This window comes from Siniperca chuatsi, linkage group LG13, assembly GCF_020085105.1.
Source record: "Siniperca chuatsi isolate FFG_IHB_CAS linkage group LG13, ASM2008510v1, whole genome shotgun sequence".
Taxonomy (NCBI): domain Eukaryota; kingdom Metazoa; phylum Chordata; class Actinopteri; order Centrarchiformes; family Sinipercidae; genus Siniperca; species Siniperca chuatsi.
The window spans coordinates 1,206,335-1,227,319 of record NC_058054.1 but is presented as its reverse complement, the minus strand read 5'-3'; the positions used below and the strand labels follow the sequence as shown (position 1 = coordinate 1,227,319).

The following is a 20,985-nucleotide window of genomic DNA, read 5'->3' as shown; positions in this document are numbered from 1 at the left end:
TTCCCTCCTCTTTGAAGAGCAGTCAGATATCTGTGTTCAGGTTTTTGTACAGACTCTTCTAAACTTTGTATTACTGTGTGTCTAGATCACAGTAGTAGAGAGCTGTGTCTGCCAGGGTTAGGCTTGTGATGATCAGTTCAGTTGATGTTCGTGATGTTTGAGATCCATATCGATTATCAGGAATATAATTTTCACTGCTCCATGATCTTGCTCCTTTCTTGAGTATAAACTGAGGTGCCTGAAGGTCAGAATGATGTCTGTACCAGTGAAGGTAAATATAGTCTTCAGTTGTCTCATATTCACATGTGAGTGTGACAGATTCTCCTTCTCTTTTACTGACTTTATCTCCTACAGGAGAGATTTTGTCTCCAGATATTAGTCCTGGAAAAAGTAGAGAAAATGAAGCCGTTAGACTAACGTTGTTCATGAGGCTGAGAGGAGAAGACAGTGGAAAATGTCAGCTGTACAGTGTTAATCTGTGGACAGAAACAGCAAAATGCAAAAAAGTAGAACTCCATCATCAATAAACAAATTTTTACAAGATGATGAAAACATGATGTGCATTCTGTCAGAGCAAAGAAATGAGAAAAGTTCTGAAATACAGGTTGTGTATATCTGGTTAATGCAGCAGGTTAAACAAAACTAAAATCTCTTTTCTTAAACTCACCTGTAAAGTGAGAGAAAAGTAAAAAGAGGTAAAGCAACATGTCTTTGGAGTTGTTAAAGCCAGACAGACAGCAGATGAGCAATGTTCTTCCACTGCAGTAGAATGAGTAAGAAATAATGTCATTGGTTGTGTTGAAGCTCAATGGGCGGGGCCAATCAGCTCTTGATGTTATTTTTTCAGTTCCTCTCATCAGTCCAATGAACGTATTGGTTTAACAGTGTGTGACTCCCTCTAGTGGACTTTGTGGAGTATTCTGTTGTCTTTGCTCCAAAGGTTTTTGTACAGAGTCTTGGTGTTTCCTGTCACTGTGGGCTGCAGAGCACAGTAGTACACAGCAGAGTCAGTCACTGCAGCAGAGGAGATCTGCAGATGAACCTCTTTTGTTTTTGTGTCATGTGTAACAGACAACCTTGCTGTTTTCTCTGAATAACCTGCGATGAGAAGCTATGGAGATGAACTGGACTTCTGTTGATACCAGTAGACGTTGGTGACAGTGCCTGAATAGTTGCAGGAGAGAGACACAGTGTCTCCTTCCAAAGCCAGCATTACATCTTTAAATTGTTTCACTACATCCTCAGAGGATCCTGAAATGAACAAACATATATTTCCTTGTGACATTTGTATTTTTTACTTATATATCTTTAAATCCAATTTAGTAGAATAAAAATTGAATTCAAATTCAATTTAATAAGATGTCTACATCTCGATTTACATCTTGCTACATCTTTTGAGTTCTTACCTGTATGAAACATGAACATCATCATCCAAACCAAAGAGCGCTGCATGATTTTCACTTGTACTGAATGAACCATAGAGAGAGCACAGCAGCTCTTCAGTTCCAAAATGAAGCCTTTCATATTCAGTGGTGTAGCTCCTCCTCTTGCTGTGGTCGGTTTCTATTCAGGCTGATGGAAGCTTTAGAAATGACTGTGATGCTGCAGTCATCATCATCCAAGAAGGTCAGACTGAAGGAGGAATCTGCAGAAAATTCACCTGAATGAATCTGGGAGAAACAACTGAAAAATCAAAACCCCGACTGCATACTGCCCTTCAGACTGCATGCCCACTTGATTTTTAAAGCAGTATGTCACACCAGTTCGAACAGAGACTCCTCTGCTTGCTGCTGACTCTGGCCTGTACTCCATTTTAATTCTCCTTGACCTCAGCGCAGCCTTTGACTCAGTGAACCACAATGTCTGAAGAACTGTGTTGGCATCAGTGATGTGGCTCTGGATTGGATCATCTCTGATCTGTCAGAAAGGTCTTTCTCTGTTATGCTTGGAGATGCCTCCTCCTCTCGTGCTCCTCTGTTTTGTGGGGTCCCTCAGGGGTCTATTCTGGGTCCTCTCTTATTTACTATGTACATGCTACCCCTGGGGCAAATCATGTGTGGACATAATATCAATTTTCATTGCTACACGGATTACACTCAACTGTATGTCCGGATCAAGCCTGGTGCCACCAACGTGTCCTGTATTCTGTCCTGCCTCGCTGAAAATAAGGACTAGATGTCCAAAAGTGTCCTGCAGTTAAATGACTCCAAATCAGAAATAATTTTAATGACCCTTCTGGCCCTTCAGCAGCATTAACAATCTGTCTTATCTAATGATATTAAAAAGAGGCAGTAACCTTGGTGTACCGCTGCTTGAGATCCTCTGGCAGAGTCTTGGTGTTTGCTTCTGGATCTTCAAAGGAACTGATTTTAAGGAATCCAGTGTGGATGAAAATCTCTCCTTAAACTCATCTGGTGTGTTCCCTTCAACCCGTTTATTTCAACTCAGTATAATTTTGGGGCTGTTGTTTCCATCCTGTTTGTACCAGAACAAAGTGAGACCTGTGTAACTGGTAGCAAATGTACAGCCAAGTGTAACTGTGTCTCCTTCAGTAGCAATGACATCTCCCGTTGGCTGGTTCACTCTGACTTCTCCTTTACACTCTGGGAAAGAAGAGAACATGCAGAGGAAGAGCTGAATCAATAAAGATGATTGATTAAAGGAGAACAGTCAGCAGGTTTAAAGAGTTTCCTAGCCAGAGAGTCACAATCAGGATGTTTCTCAGCCAGTGTTTCATGTCTGCAGTGAGAGGGGAGGAGAGAGTGGAAGAACATTGATACTCTGATGGATCTGGGCCTTCACATCATTGGCCCTTCCTCTTCATCTGTTGAGGAACTCTCAACTTTTACATCTCATTTAGCACAATGAAATCATTGTTATGGCTCTGAATGAGTGTATTTGGAGATCATGACAACAAGTCTGTTAACCATATCTTATCAACAATGATAGGAACACAAACTGTGGTTAAAAAGGACTTCCTTGTCGAGTGCTTCTGTCTAAAGAGAGCGAAGAATCCCACAAACAATGAACTGGATTGGATCTTTTTTCATGAAGATGTCAGCAGAAGTAACTGCTGTTAAACAATTGCATTTATTCAGTGAACCATGTTGTCAGTGTCCACTTGGTGGTGTTGCTGTTCAGTAAAAGGAGGAGCTGAAGTGTGTAAATCTTCAGTGAGGAGCTGTCAGGTTTTTGTACAGAGACTGTGGGTTTGCTGTCACTGTGGGCCTCACAGCACAGTAGTAGAGAGCAGAGTCTGGCACTGCAGCAGAGGAGATCTGCAGATCCATTCGGGTTTTATCCTCACTCACTTTAACAGACAGTCCAGAGACTGGATTTGCTAATATTTCTCCTGATTCCAGATGAGAAATGAGGAACTGTGGTGGTTTTCCTGGATGTTGCGATACCAGAAGAAATAATCAGTACCAGTTGCTTTTTTGGAGTATGTGTAGGACAGAGTAACAGTGCTGCCTTCGAAATTGGACTCATCACTCTCGACTGGAGTGAGTTCTTCACAGCTGACACCTGAAGGAAGAGAGAACTCTGTTATTTCATGTTGTAAAAGACTCAATAAATGGTTCACGTTAAGATGATATTGGAATTAAACGTTTTCTTGCTGCATAATCTAACACACCTGTTAGAATGGATAGTAACAGTAGAGAAAGTCCATAATAGTCCAGTGACAGCATGTTGAATAAAGGTAATGTTTCTGGTTTGTGTATTGAACTCTGCTGAATATGGAAGTTCCTCTCTCTTCTATAGTTCAGTAACAGCTCAGCTCCTCCCTGAATCTCTCCGTCTCCTCGTAGCTCTGTATTTTCACTTCTCTGTTACACTTCCTCCTGGTTAACAGACTGGTAGCAGCATGTTGTTCCAGCTGGAGGTGGGAAGATATTTTTTTGTGTTTTTCATAATGTTAGTTACAGAAAGGTAACTGCAATGATCTAAAGAACCAATCACCTTTTCAGGGGTTTAAAACACAAGAAGGACCTAACTTAATGAGTTGAAAGTTTTTATCAATGAATCTGTTTTAATGTTGATTATCTCACCTACCTCTTATTGTGAGCAGAAACAACGTCACACACAGACTGAAGTTCATGGACAGCATCTTAAAGATGAAGAGAATCTGCCAGGTTTTTGTATGAATCACCACTGTGAAAGATTGTCTTTTCTGTTCTTGCGTCACAGTTTTGCTCCTCCCTTAATCAGAATCAGAAATACTTTATTGATCCCCAAGGGGAAACTCTTGCTACAGCAGCTCACTATCACGCCAGTGCACACAGGAATAGAAGTACTAGGCAAAAAATATAATAATAATAATAATAAATCCCTCCCTCCTTCCTCACACAACTCTGATAAATAGTGTGTTTGTCTCTGCTGTGGTGTTGCTAGTCACTAAATTTTCATCAGGTAAGAAGTAGCTGATAAGGTAACACTGACTGACACTTGACAGAACACGTGAATGTCCTGACTGAGTTAAAGTTTTACTCAGACGATGTACTACTATTCAATTACACATGACAACCGTATGAATTACCTATTAAATACTTTACTCAAACAATATCATTCACATTATTACATTAGTGTCACATTTGAGGACTTATCAAATCATGAGAGGACTTTACAAAACTAAATCACCTTCAAAGTTGATTTTTTATCTTCAAAGACGAAGATTGTTTGCATCTGTCAAATTCTCCCTCTATAGTTTCATGGTTGATCATAACTTGGTCATTCATGAATTTGTTTTGGTTCTGTAAATTATTTTATGGACCGTGATTGTTTTACAAAAAATAAAATTTCCAGACTGGATCCTACGTACTTGACAGATGCTGAGTCAGAACCTTGACAGCTACCATCTAGGAAACTTAATTCAAATGGGTTCTTTGAGGAACCAGATTTCATACTGGTTGTCATACTTCTTCTTCAGCCATTCAGAGGTGGACTTGCTGGTGTGTTTTGGATCATTATCCTGCTGCAGAACCCAAGTTCGCTCCAGCTTGAGGTCACGAACAGATGGCCGGACGTTCTCCTTCATGAGTTTTTGGTAGACTGCAGAATTCATGGTTCCATTTATCACAGCAAGTCTTCCAGGTTCTGGAGCAGCAAAACAGCCCCAGACCATCACACTACCACCACCATATTTTACTGTTGGTATGATGTTCTTTTTCTGAAATGCAGTGTTACTTTTACCCCAGATGTAATGAGACACACACCTTCCAAAAAGTTCAACTTTTGTCTCGTCAGTCCACAGAGTATTTTCCCAAAAGTCTTGAGGATCATCAAGATGTTTTCTGGCAAAAATGAGACGAGCCTTAATGTTCTTTTTGCTCAGCAGTGGTTTTCGTCTTGGAACTCTGCCATGCAGGCCATTTTTGCCCAGTCTCTTTATTATGGTGGAGTCAACACTGACCTTAACTGAGGCAAGTGAGGCCTGCAGTTCTTTGTTGATGTTGTTGTGGGGTCTGTGACAGTGATGCTGGTGCAGTCGTTGTCAGGACTGTTACAGATGCTGGACCAAAGAAAGAAATCACTTCTGGGAGACTACTTAGACGTCTTAATTATTATATTTATATCACATTTTCCATTTTTCAGCACCACTAGGATAGGTGCGTCAGCTAAAATCCTGTTGGCCTGCCGAGTAGTAGACCTAGACTGCTCAAAAGTGTCTTGGGGGTTGAGGGGTGTGGGTGTTCCCTTAATCTTCTTAGCCATCGGTTTGGTGAGGATGGAAACAATGTGAATAAAATGCAGTGGCCTTTACAGTCACCTGATCTCAACCCAGTTTTACACTTGTGGAAGGTTTTGGACCAACGTGTAAGACAAGACTCTCCACCACTATCTCCATGAGACCAGATGATATAATATAAACTTTCATCTTCAGATCTGTGTAGTGACGTCTGCAACTGTCTCTGATGCTGTCTGTCCTTTAGCTTGTGTTTCTCTCTACCTGCTGTGCTCAGGTCTGTCTGATCTCAGTGAGACAACCTGATTAAATAAAGGCTGTATATATAACTGAGGGAACATCTTGTGGAGGAGGTGTTCATGATTCTAGACTGTATCATCACATATCACTGAAGGTTAACAGTGTGTGACTCCCTCTAGTGGACGTTGTGGAGTATTCTGTTGTCTTTGCTCCAAAGGTTTTTGTACAGAGTCTTGGTGTTTCCTGTCACTGTGGGCTGCAGAGCACAGTAGTACACAGCAGAGTCAGACAGCTGAAGCTTCTGGATCTTCAGAGGAACTGATCTTAAGGTGGAATCCAGTGTGGATGAAAATCTCTCCTTAAACTCGTCTGGTGTGTTCCCTTCGTCCAGTTTAAAGCGGCTCAGTATGAATTTTGGGCTGTTGTCTCCATCCTGTTTGTACCAGAAGAGATTTGGACTTGTTAAACTGCTGTTATATTGACAGCCAAGTGTTACTGCCTCTCCTTCAGTGGTAGTCACATCTTCTTTTGCTTGCAGCACGTTGTCTTTTTGTGCTCTGCATTCTGTAAAACAGCAACAAACAGTATCAGTGTGCTGTTAAAGAATCATGTCAGTGTTGGATTGATGTCAAAGAAACAGAGTTGTGTTCATACCAAGGCACACAGCAGCCAGCAACACTGAGATCAACAGAGGCATCATGTCTGCAGTGTTGAGTAACTGTGAGCACATTATGAGTATAAAGAAGGCTGTGATCTCTGTTGAGTCTTCATCAACACTAAGTTGGTGGATCAGAAGGAGGAGCCTGATCACAGTGACAGGGCTCATTCACAGCCCTGTGTTATTCCCAGACTGACAACTTTACACTGAGCCCATTTTACTGACACTCTCCTTTCCCAGTATATCTTGTCTTGTATGTAGTCGTCATTGTGTAAGCACTTCCTTCACACACTGTGGAGTGATATATGCACAAGCGCTTAACCTAGGTACTTTTCAAGGAGGAGTAGAGGAATAAAACACCAGAACACCTGCTTAGCTTATTCAGAACACATGCACCCGACATTTATTTAACAGTAATACTGAACACAGTACAGTTCTCTGCAGTTGGTTAACCAGTCCTTCCCACAAAAATATTCCTTAGTCCAAATACTTTGAGACAGGTTAAGTTTTTTAGTTTTAAGTTGGGAAACTCTGTCTTATCCTTGCCCCCTCAACCAACTCAGGTTGAGGAGAAAATAAACCAAAATAAATTCAGAGCTCTGAGAAAATAACAAACCAAATGAAATAAAACTAATGTTCATCTACCTGGGTAGTGTGTGTTTTTTCTTTGAATAGAGTGTGGTGAGATCTCAGCTCTTGAACAAGAGATGCAAAGTGAATCAGTCCTCTTGACTGTTGAGACGCTCCTCTGCACCCCCACTGTGTGTCCTCTGCTCGTCTGTCGTATGTCCTCTGTTGGTCTATTGTATGTCCTTCGACATTTTGTCCAATGAACAGACTATTTTCTCTCTCTCTCAAATCATCAGGTACAAAAAAACAACAACCGAAAAATGGTATACACAATTATTAAATCCTGTGCTGAACTTCGACCAATCACTCCTCGCGACCTGTTTTGGGAAAAATTTTGTTCAGAAGAACCCTTAAAAGCAACTATTTCTTTTACGCTCTGCGTTGCTCATTTGCTTTCTGCTTTAGCATGCTAACATTCTGCTCTCATGTTCTACTTCCTCTCTAACCAGCAAGCGCTGTTGCTTTTGTTTTTTTCCTCTGCAGCGCCACCACTGTTCCCCACTGGACCAAAATAGCTACTGTAGATGGGGAAAAAAAGCAAAACAAGTTCACCCTGATTTGAGGCTATTTTGAGTGGCTTTCAATTGGAAATGTCAGCTGATGTCAGATTTGATGGGTGCCCTCAAGTAATAGTTGCTGATTGTTCTGAATCTCCTACCTCCTAAGTTTTTTTATTTATTTATAAAAAAGGCAGGTAAACTGAGAATGAATATTTGAACTCTGAATTGTTATCTTTTCAGATATATTATTTTTTCTTTTCAGTATAAATTCAAAGTGTTCTAAAGCTGCAATTAATTTGTCATTTAATCCGACCTGACTGAATATTTTTTAAATCGTGTACTAACTTTTGATATTTCTGTCATCAGTATTACATTTACACCTCGTGACTTTATCTAACTTTATCTTAGTTTCAGTTTAACATACAATAAAATCATGAATGGTACCGTGGCCGTTGCTATGAGCCATCCGGTCCTTAAATAAGTGGAGTGAGAGCTGTGTCTGTATTCTCGGCAGGTAGGTGTTGAGCCCTGGGTTGTTTCTTGTCTTTCTGTTTGTGATTTTTTTATGGACAGGATCTCAAAGTGCAGCCGGGGGGGGTGGGGCTGTCTGGTTTGGGGACCTCAAAATTGCTTTTCTGCTATTTGCAGATGATGTGGTTCTGTTGGCTTCATCAGACCATGACCTCCAACACGCAGTGGGGTGGGTAGCAGTTGAGTGTGAAGCAACCAGGATGAGAGTCAGCACCTCTAAGTCTGAGGCTGTGGTTCTCTGCTGGAAAACGTGATTGCTACCCCGGGTTGGGAGTGAGTTGTTGCCCAAAGTGAGGGAGTTCAAATATTTTGGGGTCTTGTTCACCAGTGACGGTAAAATGGAGCGTGATGTCCACAGGCGGAGTAGTGCGGCGTCAGCAGTCATTCAATAAAATTTTATTCAATTTATTTATTTATATAGCTCCAATTCATAACAGAAGTTATCTCATTGCACTTTTGGTACAGAGCAGGTCTAGACCGTACTCTTTATAAAATTATTTACAGAGACCGAACAAATCCCACCATGAGCAAGCACTTGGCGACAGTGGCAAGGAAAACTTTTAACTGGCAGAAACCTCGCCAGAACCAGACTCAATGGTGGGCGGCCATCCACAGGCGTTGTACCAGACCTTCGTGGCGAAGAGAGAGTTGAGCCGGAAGGCCACGCCTTCGATTTACCAGTTGATCTACGTTCCAGCCCTCACCTATGGTCATGAGCTTTGGGTAGTGACCGAAACAATGAGGTTGTGGATACAAGTAGCTGAAATGAGTTTCCCCCGCAGGGTGTCTGGGCTCGGCCTTAGAGATAAGGTAAGGAGCTCAGACATCCGGAGGGAGCTCTGAGTAGAGCCTCTGCTCCTTCATGTAGAAACATGCCAGTTGAGGTGGTTCCACATCTGATCAGGAGCCACCTGAGAGCCTGCGTTTGGAGGTTTTCTGGGCACATCCAACTGGGAGGAGACCAAGAACACACTGGAGAGATCATATATCTCATATGGCTTAGGAACGCCTCGGGATCCCCCAGGAGGAGCTGCACAAAGGTACTGGGGAGAGAGATGTCTGGACTACCTTGCTTAGCCTGCTGCCACCACGACCCAGCCCTGGATAAGTGGCAGAAAATGGATGGATAGATGGATGTCATATTATAGGGACTGTCCAGAGCTTCTGCTGAAAAAGGGGTAGAACAGGAATCATATTCATAACACATAAGGATCTCCACCTCCAAAACCAGCTCAGTGGTGTTTTCAATTCCAAATGGGATATTCCACTGAGACTGCATTGAAGGAGCCATTCCCACGAGTTTACCGCAGTGACAGTAGAGGCTTCAGTGTTACAGTGCACAGCAAACACTCAATCAGGTCCTTTATAGACTATTCGACAGGCTGATTTATGTGCTTTGAACTCGCAAGCTAGAGGTCTTCCCTGGTCCAGAAATTTGTGCCGAACCCAAAAAGTCCCAGAAATGTACTACCAGGAACAGAAGCCGCAACTCGTTTAGAATCAGCTTTGCCATTTTATGATGACAAGTCAACAAACTTGCAGTCCATAATTTCTTGCAGTACAATCAGATGCAAAAGTAAGCATTTAAGGGAGATTAAATTAATACACATACGTGAAATTAATTTCACATGTGTATGTTTTTGTTTTTTGTTGGAGCAGCTTATAATCACTCAGAATAATGTGATTTTTGGTGATATGCAGATGAATTCTTTACAAGATTACAAGACTGAATTTTCTAAAATTTGACACCTTTTCAGTATCTGACTGAACACTTATAAGATACTGGACCCAGTGTGAACTGGTAAATGTCAGGAAAACAATATGAATTCAGTAAAATGAGTAAAAGTATGTTAAATACTTTTTTTTAATAGTAGTATTCAGGAAAGCACAAATAATGAGATGGAAACAGATATTTCTTCTTGCTCGTTATTATTCGAAAATCAGCTCAGGAATGTGATGAACAGTGTGAGAGTGGAACTAAAGTGTTAAATCAGCAGTTGCAGCAGACAAGAAACTGGCTGTTCACCTGTCTGTCTGCCTGTTCACCTGTCTGTCTGTCTGTCTGTCTGTTCACCTGTCTGTCTGTCAGTCTGTTCACCTGTCTGTGGCTACAGGAGCTCCAGAGAGCTTCACTGGCTGAGTGGGGGGGCGTGGAGTCTCCCCCGGGCCTGGCGGTTTGTGAACAGTAGCTACAAGAGGGTGACGTCATTGTGGCTATTTCTTAGCATTATTGTACCTCAGCATAGTTAAGAAAAGGTTGCATCATCCTTAATTAATGACTGATTTAATGCACCACCCGCTGAGCCCTCTAAGTGACACAAACCAAACGCACCCAACAGGTGCATGCTGGGTTTGGCTAAAGGCTAAAATGCTGACGTGGCTCCTCCAGGTGATTTCTACATTGGCTACATTGCTGAGGAACTTGTCCCTTCAGTGAGGCCTTTCTGCTGTTGGAGCCTCTTTCAGCGCAAAATGATTGGACACTTTGAGGAGCGCAGTGGGACAGAGAGGTGGACTGGTTAGACTGGGACACAGAGGCTAAGCAGACTGGTTATTGTGGGACAGACTGGAGACGCACAAGGTCTTTAGCATCTGTAAGAGAAAAGTGAAGTAAAACCTTTTCATATATCAGTGTTAATGTGCAGGTTTAAATGTGAGACACCGCAGCAATAATGGCAGCCTATTTACTTGTTTCTGGAACCAGAATTTCTCCAAAGGCTCTTAGAGGAAATGATTGTTAAAGTTTAATATATAGTCTTGGTTGGTTCTTCGTTGGTTCAATTATAACTCTGTGTCTCTTCTCTACAAGATGGTTGCTTGTAATTAATTTTAAAAAATCCAACACATTTTCAGTTTCTGACTGAACTCTTGAGTTTTAAAATACCGGAATCCAGTGTGACCTGGTAAGTGTAAGGAAAAAATGCATATACAGTAAAATAGATGAAAGAATGTTTAAAAACACTTTACATGCATCATCTCAAACATATTTATTTAGCTAAAAGTATCTGTTAGACATGTTGTAGGTCAGATCTGACACATTACGAGCTTCTTTCCATTTATTTGTTTCCATGGAGTCTTGTGTTTGAAGCATCATCCAGTTGGTTTCTCATTGATGTGGATTTGCTGCTCATGTGAACCCTCCCACAGTGTTTCATTAGCAGCTGTAAACACAGTGACTCTGATAAAACAGGAATTAGCAGAATCCATCTGATATGAAGCTGTGGTTTGAATCCCACTTCCCTCCTCTTTGAAGAGCAGTCAGATATCTGTGTTCAGGTTTTTGTACAGCCTCTTCTACACTTTGTATCACTGTGTTTCTAGAGCACAGTAGTAGAGAGCTGTGTCTGCCAGGGTTAGGCCTCTGATGGTCAGTGCAGTTGATGTTTGTGATGTTTGAGATTCATATCGATTATCAGGAATATATTCCCGATGACTCCATGATCTTGCTCCTTTCAAGAGTATAAACTGAGGTGCCTGAAGGTCAGAATGATGTCTGTACCAGTGAAGGTAAATATTGTTGTAAGTTGTCTCATATTCACATCTGAGTGTGACAGATTCTCCTTCTCTTTTACTGACTTTATCTCCTACAGGAGAGATTTTGTCTCCAGCTGTTAGTCCTGGAAAAAGTAGAGAAAATGAAGCCGTTAGACTAACATTGTTCATGAGGCTGAGAGGAGAAGACAGTGGAAAATGTCAGCTGTACAGTGTTACTCTGTGGACAGAAACAGCAAAATACAAAAAAAGTAGAACTCCATTAACTCATTTTTACAAGATGATGAAAACATGATGTGCATTCTGTCAGAGCAAAGAAATGAGAGAAGTTCTGACATACAGGTTGTGTATATCTGGTTAATGCAGCAGGTTAAACAAAACTTAAATCTCTGTTCTTAAACTCACCTGTAAAGTGAGAGAAAAGTAAAAAGAGGTAAAGTAACATGTCTTTGGAGTTGTTAAAGCCAGACAGACAGCAAATGAGCAATGTTCTTCCACTGCAGTAGAATGAGTAAGAAATAATGTCATTGGTTGAGTTGAAGCTCAATGGGCGGGGCCAATCACCTCTTGATGTTATTTTTTCAGTTCCTCTCATCAGTTCAGTGAACGTATTGGTTTAACAGTGTGTGACTCCTTCTAGTGGACGTTGTGGAGTATTCTGTTGTCTTTGCTCCAAAGGTTTTTGTACAGAGTCTTGGTGTTTCCTGTCACTGTGGGCTGCAGAGCACAGTAGTACACAGCAGAGTCAGACAGCTGAAGCTTCTGGATCTTCAGAGGAACTGATGTCCCGTTGATTTTAGCATCAATTCTCTTTTCCTCTAAAGGATTATCTTTGTTTCCAGAGTACTGTTGCAGCATGTACTTTGAGTAATCATTTACTTCTTGTTTGTACCAGAACAGATAATTACTTGTGTAACTTGACTCAAATGTACAGCCAAGTGTAACTGTGTCTCCTTCAGTAGCAATGACATCTGCTGTTGGCTGGATTACTCTCTCTTCTCCTTTACATTCTGGGTAAGAAGAGAACATGCAGAGGAAGAGCTGAATCAATAAAGATGATTGATTAATGGAGAACAGTCAGCAGGTTTAAAACAGATACCTAGCCAGAGAGTCAGACACAGACATGTAGAACAGCCGTGAGTTTCACTGACCATTATCAAATTTAACCTTTATGTTTATTTTTTACAAGGTAACAAATGGTGGCAGAAATAATCTGCTCCGTTTTTTGTTCAATCACAATTACAAACAGCTCAGTAATTTATTCAATTGTTTTAGGAGGAAACATGTTGTGCTTTCTATCTTACCAAAGAAAAGAGCAGCAAGAATAATCCACAGCCAATGTTCCATCTCTGCAACAAGGTTTAAATCAACAGGAGAAACTAGCTACTGTTCAACATTCAGTCTGAGAATTGTTCTCTTCACAGCAGCAGTTATTATTGACACAATGGTTGAACACACTGCAGAAGTAGTGCACCGCCTACTTGATAATGTCGCCCTCTAGTGGAGGTCAAAACTTCAGTACAACAGTGTGGAAAAAAGTCTTCAAGCAGCTTGTCAGTGTGTCAGCTTGTGTTTTTGTACAGAGACTGTGGGTTTGCTGTCACTGTGGGCCTCACAGCACAGTAGTACAGAGCAGAGTCTGTCACTGCAGCAGAGGAGATCTGCAGATCCATTCGGGTTTTATCCTCACTCACTTTAACAGACAGTCCAGACTTTGTTGCATTTTGTGTTCCCAAGTGAAAGATGAGGAACTCTGGTGGTTTTCCTGGATGTTGTCGATACCAGAAGAAATAATCACTACCAGTTGCTTTTTTGGAGTATTTGTAGGACAGAGTAACAGTGCTGCCTTCTAAACTGAACTCTTCATTCTTGGCTGGAGGGAGTTCTTCACAGCTGACACCTGAAGGAAGAGATAACTCTGTTATTTCATGTTGTTAAAGTCTCAATAATTTATTCACGTTCAGATGTTAATAGAATTTAATGTTTTCTTGCTGCATAATCTAACACACCTGTTAGAATGGATAGTAACAGTAGAGAAAGTCCATAATAGTCCAATGACAGCATGTTTGTGGTTTGTATTTTGAACTCTGCTGAATATGGAAGTTCCTCTCTCTTCTATAGTTCAGTAACCGCTCAGCTCCTCCCTGAATCTCTCCGTCTCCTCGTAGCTCTGTATTTTCACTTCTCTCTGTTACACTTCCTCCTGGTTAACAGACTGGTAGCAGCATGTTTTACCAGCTGGAGGTGGGAAGATGTTTTTTTGTGTTTTTCATAATGTTAGTTACAGAAAGGTAGCTGCAATGATCTAAAGAACGAATCATCTTTTCAGATTTAAAAACAGAAGAAGGACCTAATTTCTGCTTCTAAATTTGAGAAAACATTTTTTCATGACTTCTTACGTCAGCTGATAATGAAAGAAAATCTCAGTGTCAAATATTTTACCCAGACTATGAGCAGTAAGCTTAACATCAACAGACACTTTAGCAAGATTTTATTTCACCTGGGTTTCACAATTGTAGGGGCAAGTAAAATGATGTCAGTTCTAGACTCACTCAATTGTAGGAAGGTCTGGAACACCAGCAGTTCACATGTTATAAACCAGCTGTCATAATAACTCGATTTTAATGGAATCCATAATTACATATTGTCAGTAACACAATGAAAACTGATCATGTGTTTTAACATAATTTAATCTAAAGGCAACATGTAAATAGAAAGTGAGAGGACCTAGGATTGAACCCTGTGGTACACCACAAGAAATCACAGCCTGAGAGAACAGAGAAACTTCTTTAACAAAGATAAGAACAAAAGCAAGTAAAACCTGAGTCTGTGTTGCGACCACTTCATGGAGATACTTGATTCAAATTATGTGGTTATTATTTTTTTCAATAGTCATCATATTTTTGGGATATTATTAAAATCATTTCATATTTAGGTATACTAATCTCGCCTGACGACTCTGTGCCAACCTAGACAGATAACTAACATAGTTGATCCAATGCAGACTTGAGGTTTGAATACGTTTAGGTTCTTTAGTTAGTTTCCTTGTTTTTCCAGCTTTCTTTATGTCTCATTGAATCCTTTCTTTGTAAAACTGAAACAAAATATATAAACCACAGACTGTATGAAGTATACGTGTGGTGGCTCCTTCCGTGCAGTGCAGTGCCTGTCACTCAAAGCAGCCACGCCCTTAATTATGCATAACTTTAAGCGTTAATATAATATAAACGGGTGAGTTATAAAAGGGGGGAATTAGCTTTAGATGCCAAAACCGTCTATTGTACCAACATGTAAACATGTTTATTTCTGCTGCATTTTAACATGGGGGTCTATGGGGATTGACTCACTTTTGGAGCATCAAGTTGAAGGAACTGCAGGTTTTGGCACTTGATATAAACAAAATATATCTGAGTACAATTAGTTGTCCATGTGGTTATTTGCTTCCTTTCATTTTACAGGTACACTATATATTATATTTTTTTCTAGTACTTTCTCCTGTGTGCACTGACGTAAAGGCGAGCTGCTGTAACAAAGAGTTTCCCTTCGGGGATCAATAAAGTATTTCTGATTCTGACAGGTAAGTATACATTCACAAGGGTCAATAATACATTTACAGGGAGACTTCTATAGCAACCACACTGTCAAATAAAACAACTAAAAAATCATTAAAATAATGAAATACAGTGTTTCCAGGTAGGCAATATCAATTCAATTGAAATGAACCTTAGCACATGACTAGCTAACCAGACAGGGTACAGCTAACTAAACAGCCTCATTTGTCATCCAACTATTATTAATATACAACAAATCAAGTTACGTAATACTCACAGGCATTTATTCTCAAAACTTCACCGAGAGAAAATGCTGAACTGCACACTAGCTTCAGGTACACGGTAACTAAAATAGAGACTGGTGCAATGGACTTCATGTAACCTAACAACCAGAGGGAGCTCAACACCATGAAATTATACCTGGAACTGGACAAATGATATGAATTACCAGCACAAGGTGGTTATGAATATGTAAGAGAGGGCCTCACAAAATAAGTGACCTACAGAGTTTAATTTGAGCTCTATTAGATGTCAGAGGATTTGCTGTTACACTTCATTATGAATGTATTGTTCATATAAATAATATCCCACAACACCTCATTATCATCAGAGTTTGTGTCGTATGAAACAACACTTTATCTCAGTCTGTTTTACCTTTAGTGCTTAATTTTCTGTTGTTTCTATCAGCACTACAAAGAATCCAGACTGTATCATAAAATACACTGAAGTTTAACAGTGTGTGACTCCCTGTAGTGGATGTTGTGGAGTATTCTGTTGTCTTTGCTCCAAAGGTTTTTGTACAGAGTCTTGGTGTTTCCTGTCACTGTGGGCTTCACAGCACAGTAGTACACAGCAGAGTCAGTCACTGCAGCAGAGGAGATCTGCAGATCCAGATGTTTTTCTCCAGACAGTTTAGTAGAGAACTTTGTGTCTGATTCTAGAGACTCTGCTGGTCTTGTAAAGTTGAGCCCTGAGATGTACATGAGGAACTGTGGTGGTTTTCCTGGATATTGTCGATACCAGAAGAAATAATCGTTGCTATCAGCTTTATTGGAGTATGTGTAGGACAGAGTAACAGTGCTGCCTTCTAAACTGAACTCTTCATCGTTATCTGGAGTGAGTTCTTCACAGCTGACACCTGAAGGAAGAGAGAAATGTTGTTAATGATGATATTAAACTCTGATGGCCTGTTCCAGTGGTTTCTAGGAAACAGATCCCTTAAAGGTATTTATTCTTCCTGCTTTAACCTACCTTTTAGTATGGTCAGAAGAAGCTGAAAAATGATACAGTAATGCAGTGACATCATCTTACAGACAGTATCTGTGTTCTGTCTGGTTTAGATATTGAATGCATCTGACAGTAGGAGTCCTTTTCTGTTCTGCTCTGCTCTGACAGTGTTGCTCCTCCCTCGACCTATTCCTCCTCTCACATCACTGTATGTTACCAACACCAAAACCAGACCTCAATATATTTGACAGTTTAAAGCCCAGAGAGATAAACCTCTATTATTCTGGTGGGTTTTCTTTTTAACACACTTTCACACAATCATCATCCAGTAAATAAGGAATCTTGTTAAAAAGGCTCTCACACGCCTCATGGAGGCTCTATAATTAATATTCAAATGACAACCAGTTGGTTATAAATATTCTACAGATGTTCTTTTACAAGATTTTTGAGTTAGACTGTTCTGGATGTCATAACTACTTTTTTTCCTAAACCTTTATTTGTGTGATTATTGATTTTGCATTGAGCTAAGCTTTGTAATGATTCTCTGCAAGGTACCTTAAATACTGATTGACATGTATTTGGGGCTGTAATTAATACCTGTGGAGTTGGTTAAATACTGGTGAACATTGGTTTAATCTATGGGCCGAATTATTGTTCTGCCTCCAGCAGTCTCTCAAATGCCCTCGCAAAGTCATTTTCCACCAGCAGGACTTCTTTAGTGCACACTTGACAGTCAGAAGGGGGGCTATGTGTGACTGCTGTTCATCGATTACAGTTCAGCTTTCAACACCATTGTCCCCACCAGACTTGCTGGTAAGCTGATTGAACTGGGACTGAACACCCCCCTGTGTGCTCGGATCTTGGACTTCCTGACCACCGGGGACTACACTCCCCTCCCTGCAGGACTTACGGACTTACACACCAAGAGGTGCAGAAACAAGGCCTGTAGGATCATGAAGGATGAACGAGTTTCTGTCTTAAAGTGTTGCCTGGTGTTGCCAGTTGTACAGAGCAGAGTCTGTCACTGCAGCAGAGGAGATCTGCAGATCCATTCGGGTTTTATCCTCACTCACTTTAACAGACAGCCCAGAGACTGGATCTGCTAATATTTCTCCTGATTCCAGATGAGAAATGAGGAACTTTGTTGTTTTTCATGGATATTGTCGATACCAGAAGAAATAATCATTGATAGTAGCAGCTTTGGAGTATTTATAGGACAGAGTAACAGTGCTTCCTTCTAAACTGAACTCTTCATTCTTGACTGGAGTGAGTTCTTCACAGCTGACATCTGAAGGAAGAGATAACTCTGTTATTTCATGTTGTTAAAGTCATAATAAATGATTCACATTCAGATGTTATTGGAATTAAACGTTTTCTTGCTGCATAATTCTAACACAGCTGTTAGAATAGATAGTAACAGTAGAGAAAGTCCATAATAGTCCAATGACAGCATGTTGAATAAAAGTAATGTTTCTGGTTTGTGCATTGAACTCCTCTCTTCTATAGTTCAGTAGCAGCTCAGCTCCTCCCTGAATCTCTCCGTCTCCTCGTAGCTCTGTATTTTCACTTCTCTCAGTTACACTTCCTCTACCTTCCACTCTGGAAATGACACTGATGCTGCCGTCACCATCGTATAAGTTAAAGACTCTACTTCTGTGCCGCGTTATCACCTCCTTATATCTCTGAAGTGTATTTACAGCAGCATTTAACTGGCAAAGTGATGCTACAAACTGTTCAAGCTTACAGGCGGTGAGTATTTGATAGTGAAACGAGACATTTTCATAGGAATGTTCCTTCAAACAAACAAACCCACATCTGGCTGCTGAGATCAGTAGTTTATTAGTACAGTCCAATATGACATAAGCTGCGTTTCCACCCAAAGTACCCGGAACTTTTATCCCCAGGAACTACTTTTCAAGTAACTAAAAGGTTCCTTTTTTTCGAGCAGTATCTAGCTAGCTACTTACGTTAGCCAACGCAACAATTAGCTTGTTGTTAGCAGCCCTGAAGGACTGTTAGGCTAACGGCAAGAATGGATTTGGACTGGGTCATGCAGCAGTTGCATGACTCTGCTGGGGAGCGGATGGAGTCCACAGCAGGACTACGGTGGCGTACGGCGGCTACGGGCTGCACGGCATGGAGGATGTTGCTGGTTGGTTTATTGCTAACGTTACATTTGCGAGTGCTTATGTTAAAGGCCAACTGCTCTGGATCAGGTATCTTTCGTAGTAGTGGGCAGTGGCTCATTGTCATAATTCACCCTGATGGTCTTAACCTGACATCTAATGGCCATTTAAGAAAATTGCACCTACTGTTGGTATGGGTTTTTACCAATGGTGTTGTGATACTTTGATATTTCCCTTGTAACCTAGAAACAGAGCTGGTGTGTTTAAACTACTTTAAGGATACTTGCCAGCTGTTTATATGTATATTTATTTTCTCTTTAAACAAGCCCTGATGAACCTGTACTTGTGATAATCCGTTGTTGGGCCGCAGAGCACAGTAGTACACAGCAGAGTCAGACAGCTGAAGCTTCTGGATCTTCAGAGAAACTGATCATAAGGTGGAATCCAGTGTGGATGAAAATCTCTCCTTAAACTCGTCCTCTGTGTTAAAGCTGCTCAGTATGAATTTGGGGCTGTTGTCTCCATCCTGTTTGTACCAGAAGAGATAATTATTTGTTGAACTGCTGTTATATAGACAGCCAAGTGTAACTGCCTCTCCTTCAGTAGCAGTCACATCTTCTTTTGTTTGCAGCACGTTGTCTTTTTGTGCTCTGCATTCTGTAAAACAGCAACAAACAGTATCAGTGTGCTGTTAAAGAATCATGTCAGTGTTGGATTGATGTCAAAGAAACAGAGTTGTGTTCATACCAAGGCACACAGCAGCCAGCAACACCGAGATGAACAGAGGCGTCATGTCTGCAGTGTTGAGTAACTGTGAGCTACAGCGAGTATAAAGAAGGCTGTGATCTCTGTTGAGTCTTCATCAACACTAAGTTGGTGGATCAGAAGGAGGAGCCCGATCACAGTGACAGGGCTCATTCACAGCCCTGTGTTATTCCCCGACTGACAACTTTACACTCAGCACATTTTACTGACACTCTCCTTTCCCAGTATAACTTGTCTTATATGTAGTCGTCATTGGAAATGTCAGCTGACATGTTTCCTGTTTTAAACTGCTGCAAATTCACAGTGTCCTCACATGAATACTAATTGTTCTGAATCTGTTACTGCCTCTTGATTTTTTATTTATTTAAAAAATGGCTGAGAATGATTACTTGAACATCTGAATCTTTACATTGTTATTTTTTTTCTTTTGGCTATAAATTGAAAGTCGAGAGATATTTTTAAAGCTGAATGATGCTGCAGATGTGATTGTTACTTAATGACTGAATATCTAAATAAAATCCAGATTTCTGTTATCAGTATTACATTTACACCTTGTTCCTTTATGTCACTTTATCTTAGTTTCAATTCAACATACCATAAAAACATATATTCTGTTGTTGGATTCAGGAATGAGTTTATGTATTTATATATGTCAGTTTCATATTATAGGCACTGTGAGTTTGTCAGCCTGTCCAGAGCTTCTTCAGATAAACGGGTAAAATATGAAGCATATTCATAACACATAAGGGTCTCCAAGGTGTCGAGCATGCCAAATGGGATATTCAATAGAGATCATCGAAGGAGTTTACTGCTGTGACAGTAGAGGCTTCAGTGTTACATTGTACAGCAAACACTCCTTTACTCTCAGAATGGAGCAGTCAGGTCCTTTACAGACTGTTCCACAGGCTGGTTTATGTGCTCTGATCTCTCGAGCTGCCGCAATTACTGACAGTGGAAGCAGAGATGTTTGTGTTAATCACAGTCTGAAATCTCCCACCTAGCAAATGAAGGTAGTCTGTGTGAATGTGGAACTTATTCTGTCACCAAACACTGGTGTGAAACTGGTGACGCAGGCTTTGGAGTGAAACATGGAGGTATCTGTCCTCCACAGTCTGGATGTGAAAGTGCAGTGTGTCTCTTGCCGACGTTACACACTAGCTCATGATTACAAATCTACAGACGAGCAGTCCATCATTTCTTGCATTGATTTCAGAGGAAAGACCAAAAATTGTAAAGGTGGACTTCTGCCCAGGAAACATGCAGAGTGTACCCATTAGAGAAGTTTCCGAATCCGTTATTCAGGAAAGCACAAATAATGAGATGGAAACGGATATTTCTTCTTGCTCGTTATTATTCAAAAATCAGCTCAGGAATGTGATGAACAGTGTGAGAGTGGAACTAAAGTGTTAAATCAGCAGCTGCAGCAGACAAGAAGCTGGCTGTTCACCTGTCTCTCTGTTCCCTTGTCTGTCTGTCAGTTCACCTGTCTGTCTGTCTGTCTGTCTGTTCACCTGTCTGTGGCTGCAGGAGCTCCAGAGAGCTTCTCTGGCTGAGTGGGGGGGGGCGTGCAGTCTCCCCCGGG

The 20,985-nt window shown here is 40.8% G+C and overlaps 1 protein-coding gene, 1 long non-coding RNA gene and 2 gene segments (V, D, J or C); 1 reads left to right on the top strand and 3 right to left on the bottom strand.

Annotated features, from left to right (window-relative positions):
* Positions 1-244: 244 nt before the first annotated feature.
* LOC122886942 lies at positions 245-2,708 on the bottom strand. Its single transcript, XR_006380443.1, has 3 exons — positions 1,407-2,708; positions 668-1,251; positions 245-381 (listed from the first exon to the last, which is right to left on the bottom strand). It is a non-coding gene; the product is annotated as an uncharacterized LOC122886942 (long non-coding RNA).
* A 3,247-nt stretch (positions 2,709-5,955) lies between these two features.
* LOC122886887 lies at positions 5,956-19,621 on the bottom strand. The segment is given in 2 exon segments: positions 5,956-6,487; positions 19,386-19,621. Coding segments are annotated over 2 exon segments (435 nt in total).
* On the bottom strand, positions 15,021-16,886 carry LOC122886890. The segment is given in 2 exon segments: positions 15,021-16,423; positions 16,537-16,886. Coding segments are annotated over 2 exon segments (483 nt in total).
* LOC122886876 overlaps positions 16,460-20,985 on the top strand; it is an 88,914-nt gene continuing 84,388 nt past the window's right edge. The window contains exon 1 of the mRNA XM_044219661.1: positions 16,460-16,509. The gene's annotated coding sequence lies outside the window, so the exon portion shown is untranslated. The remainder of the gene's footprint in view (positions 16,510-20,985) is intronic.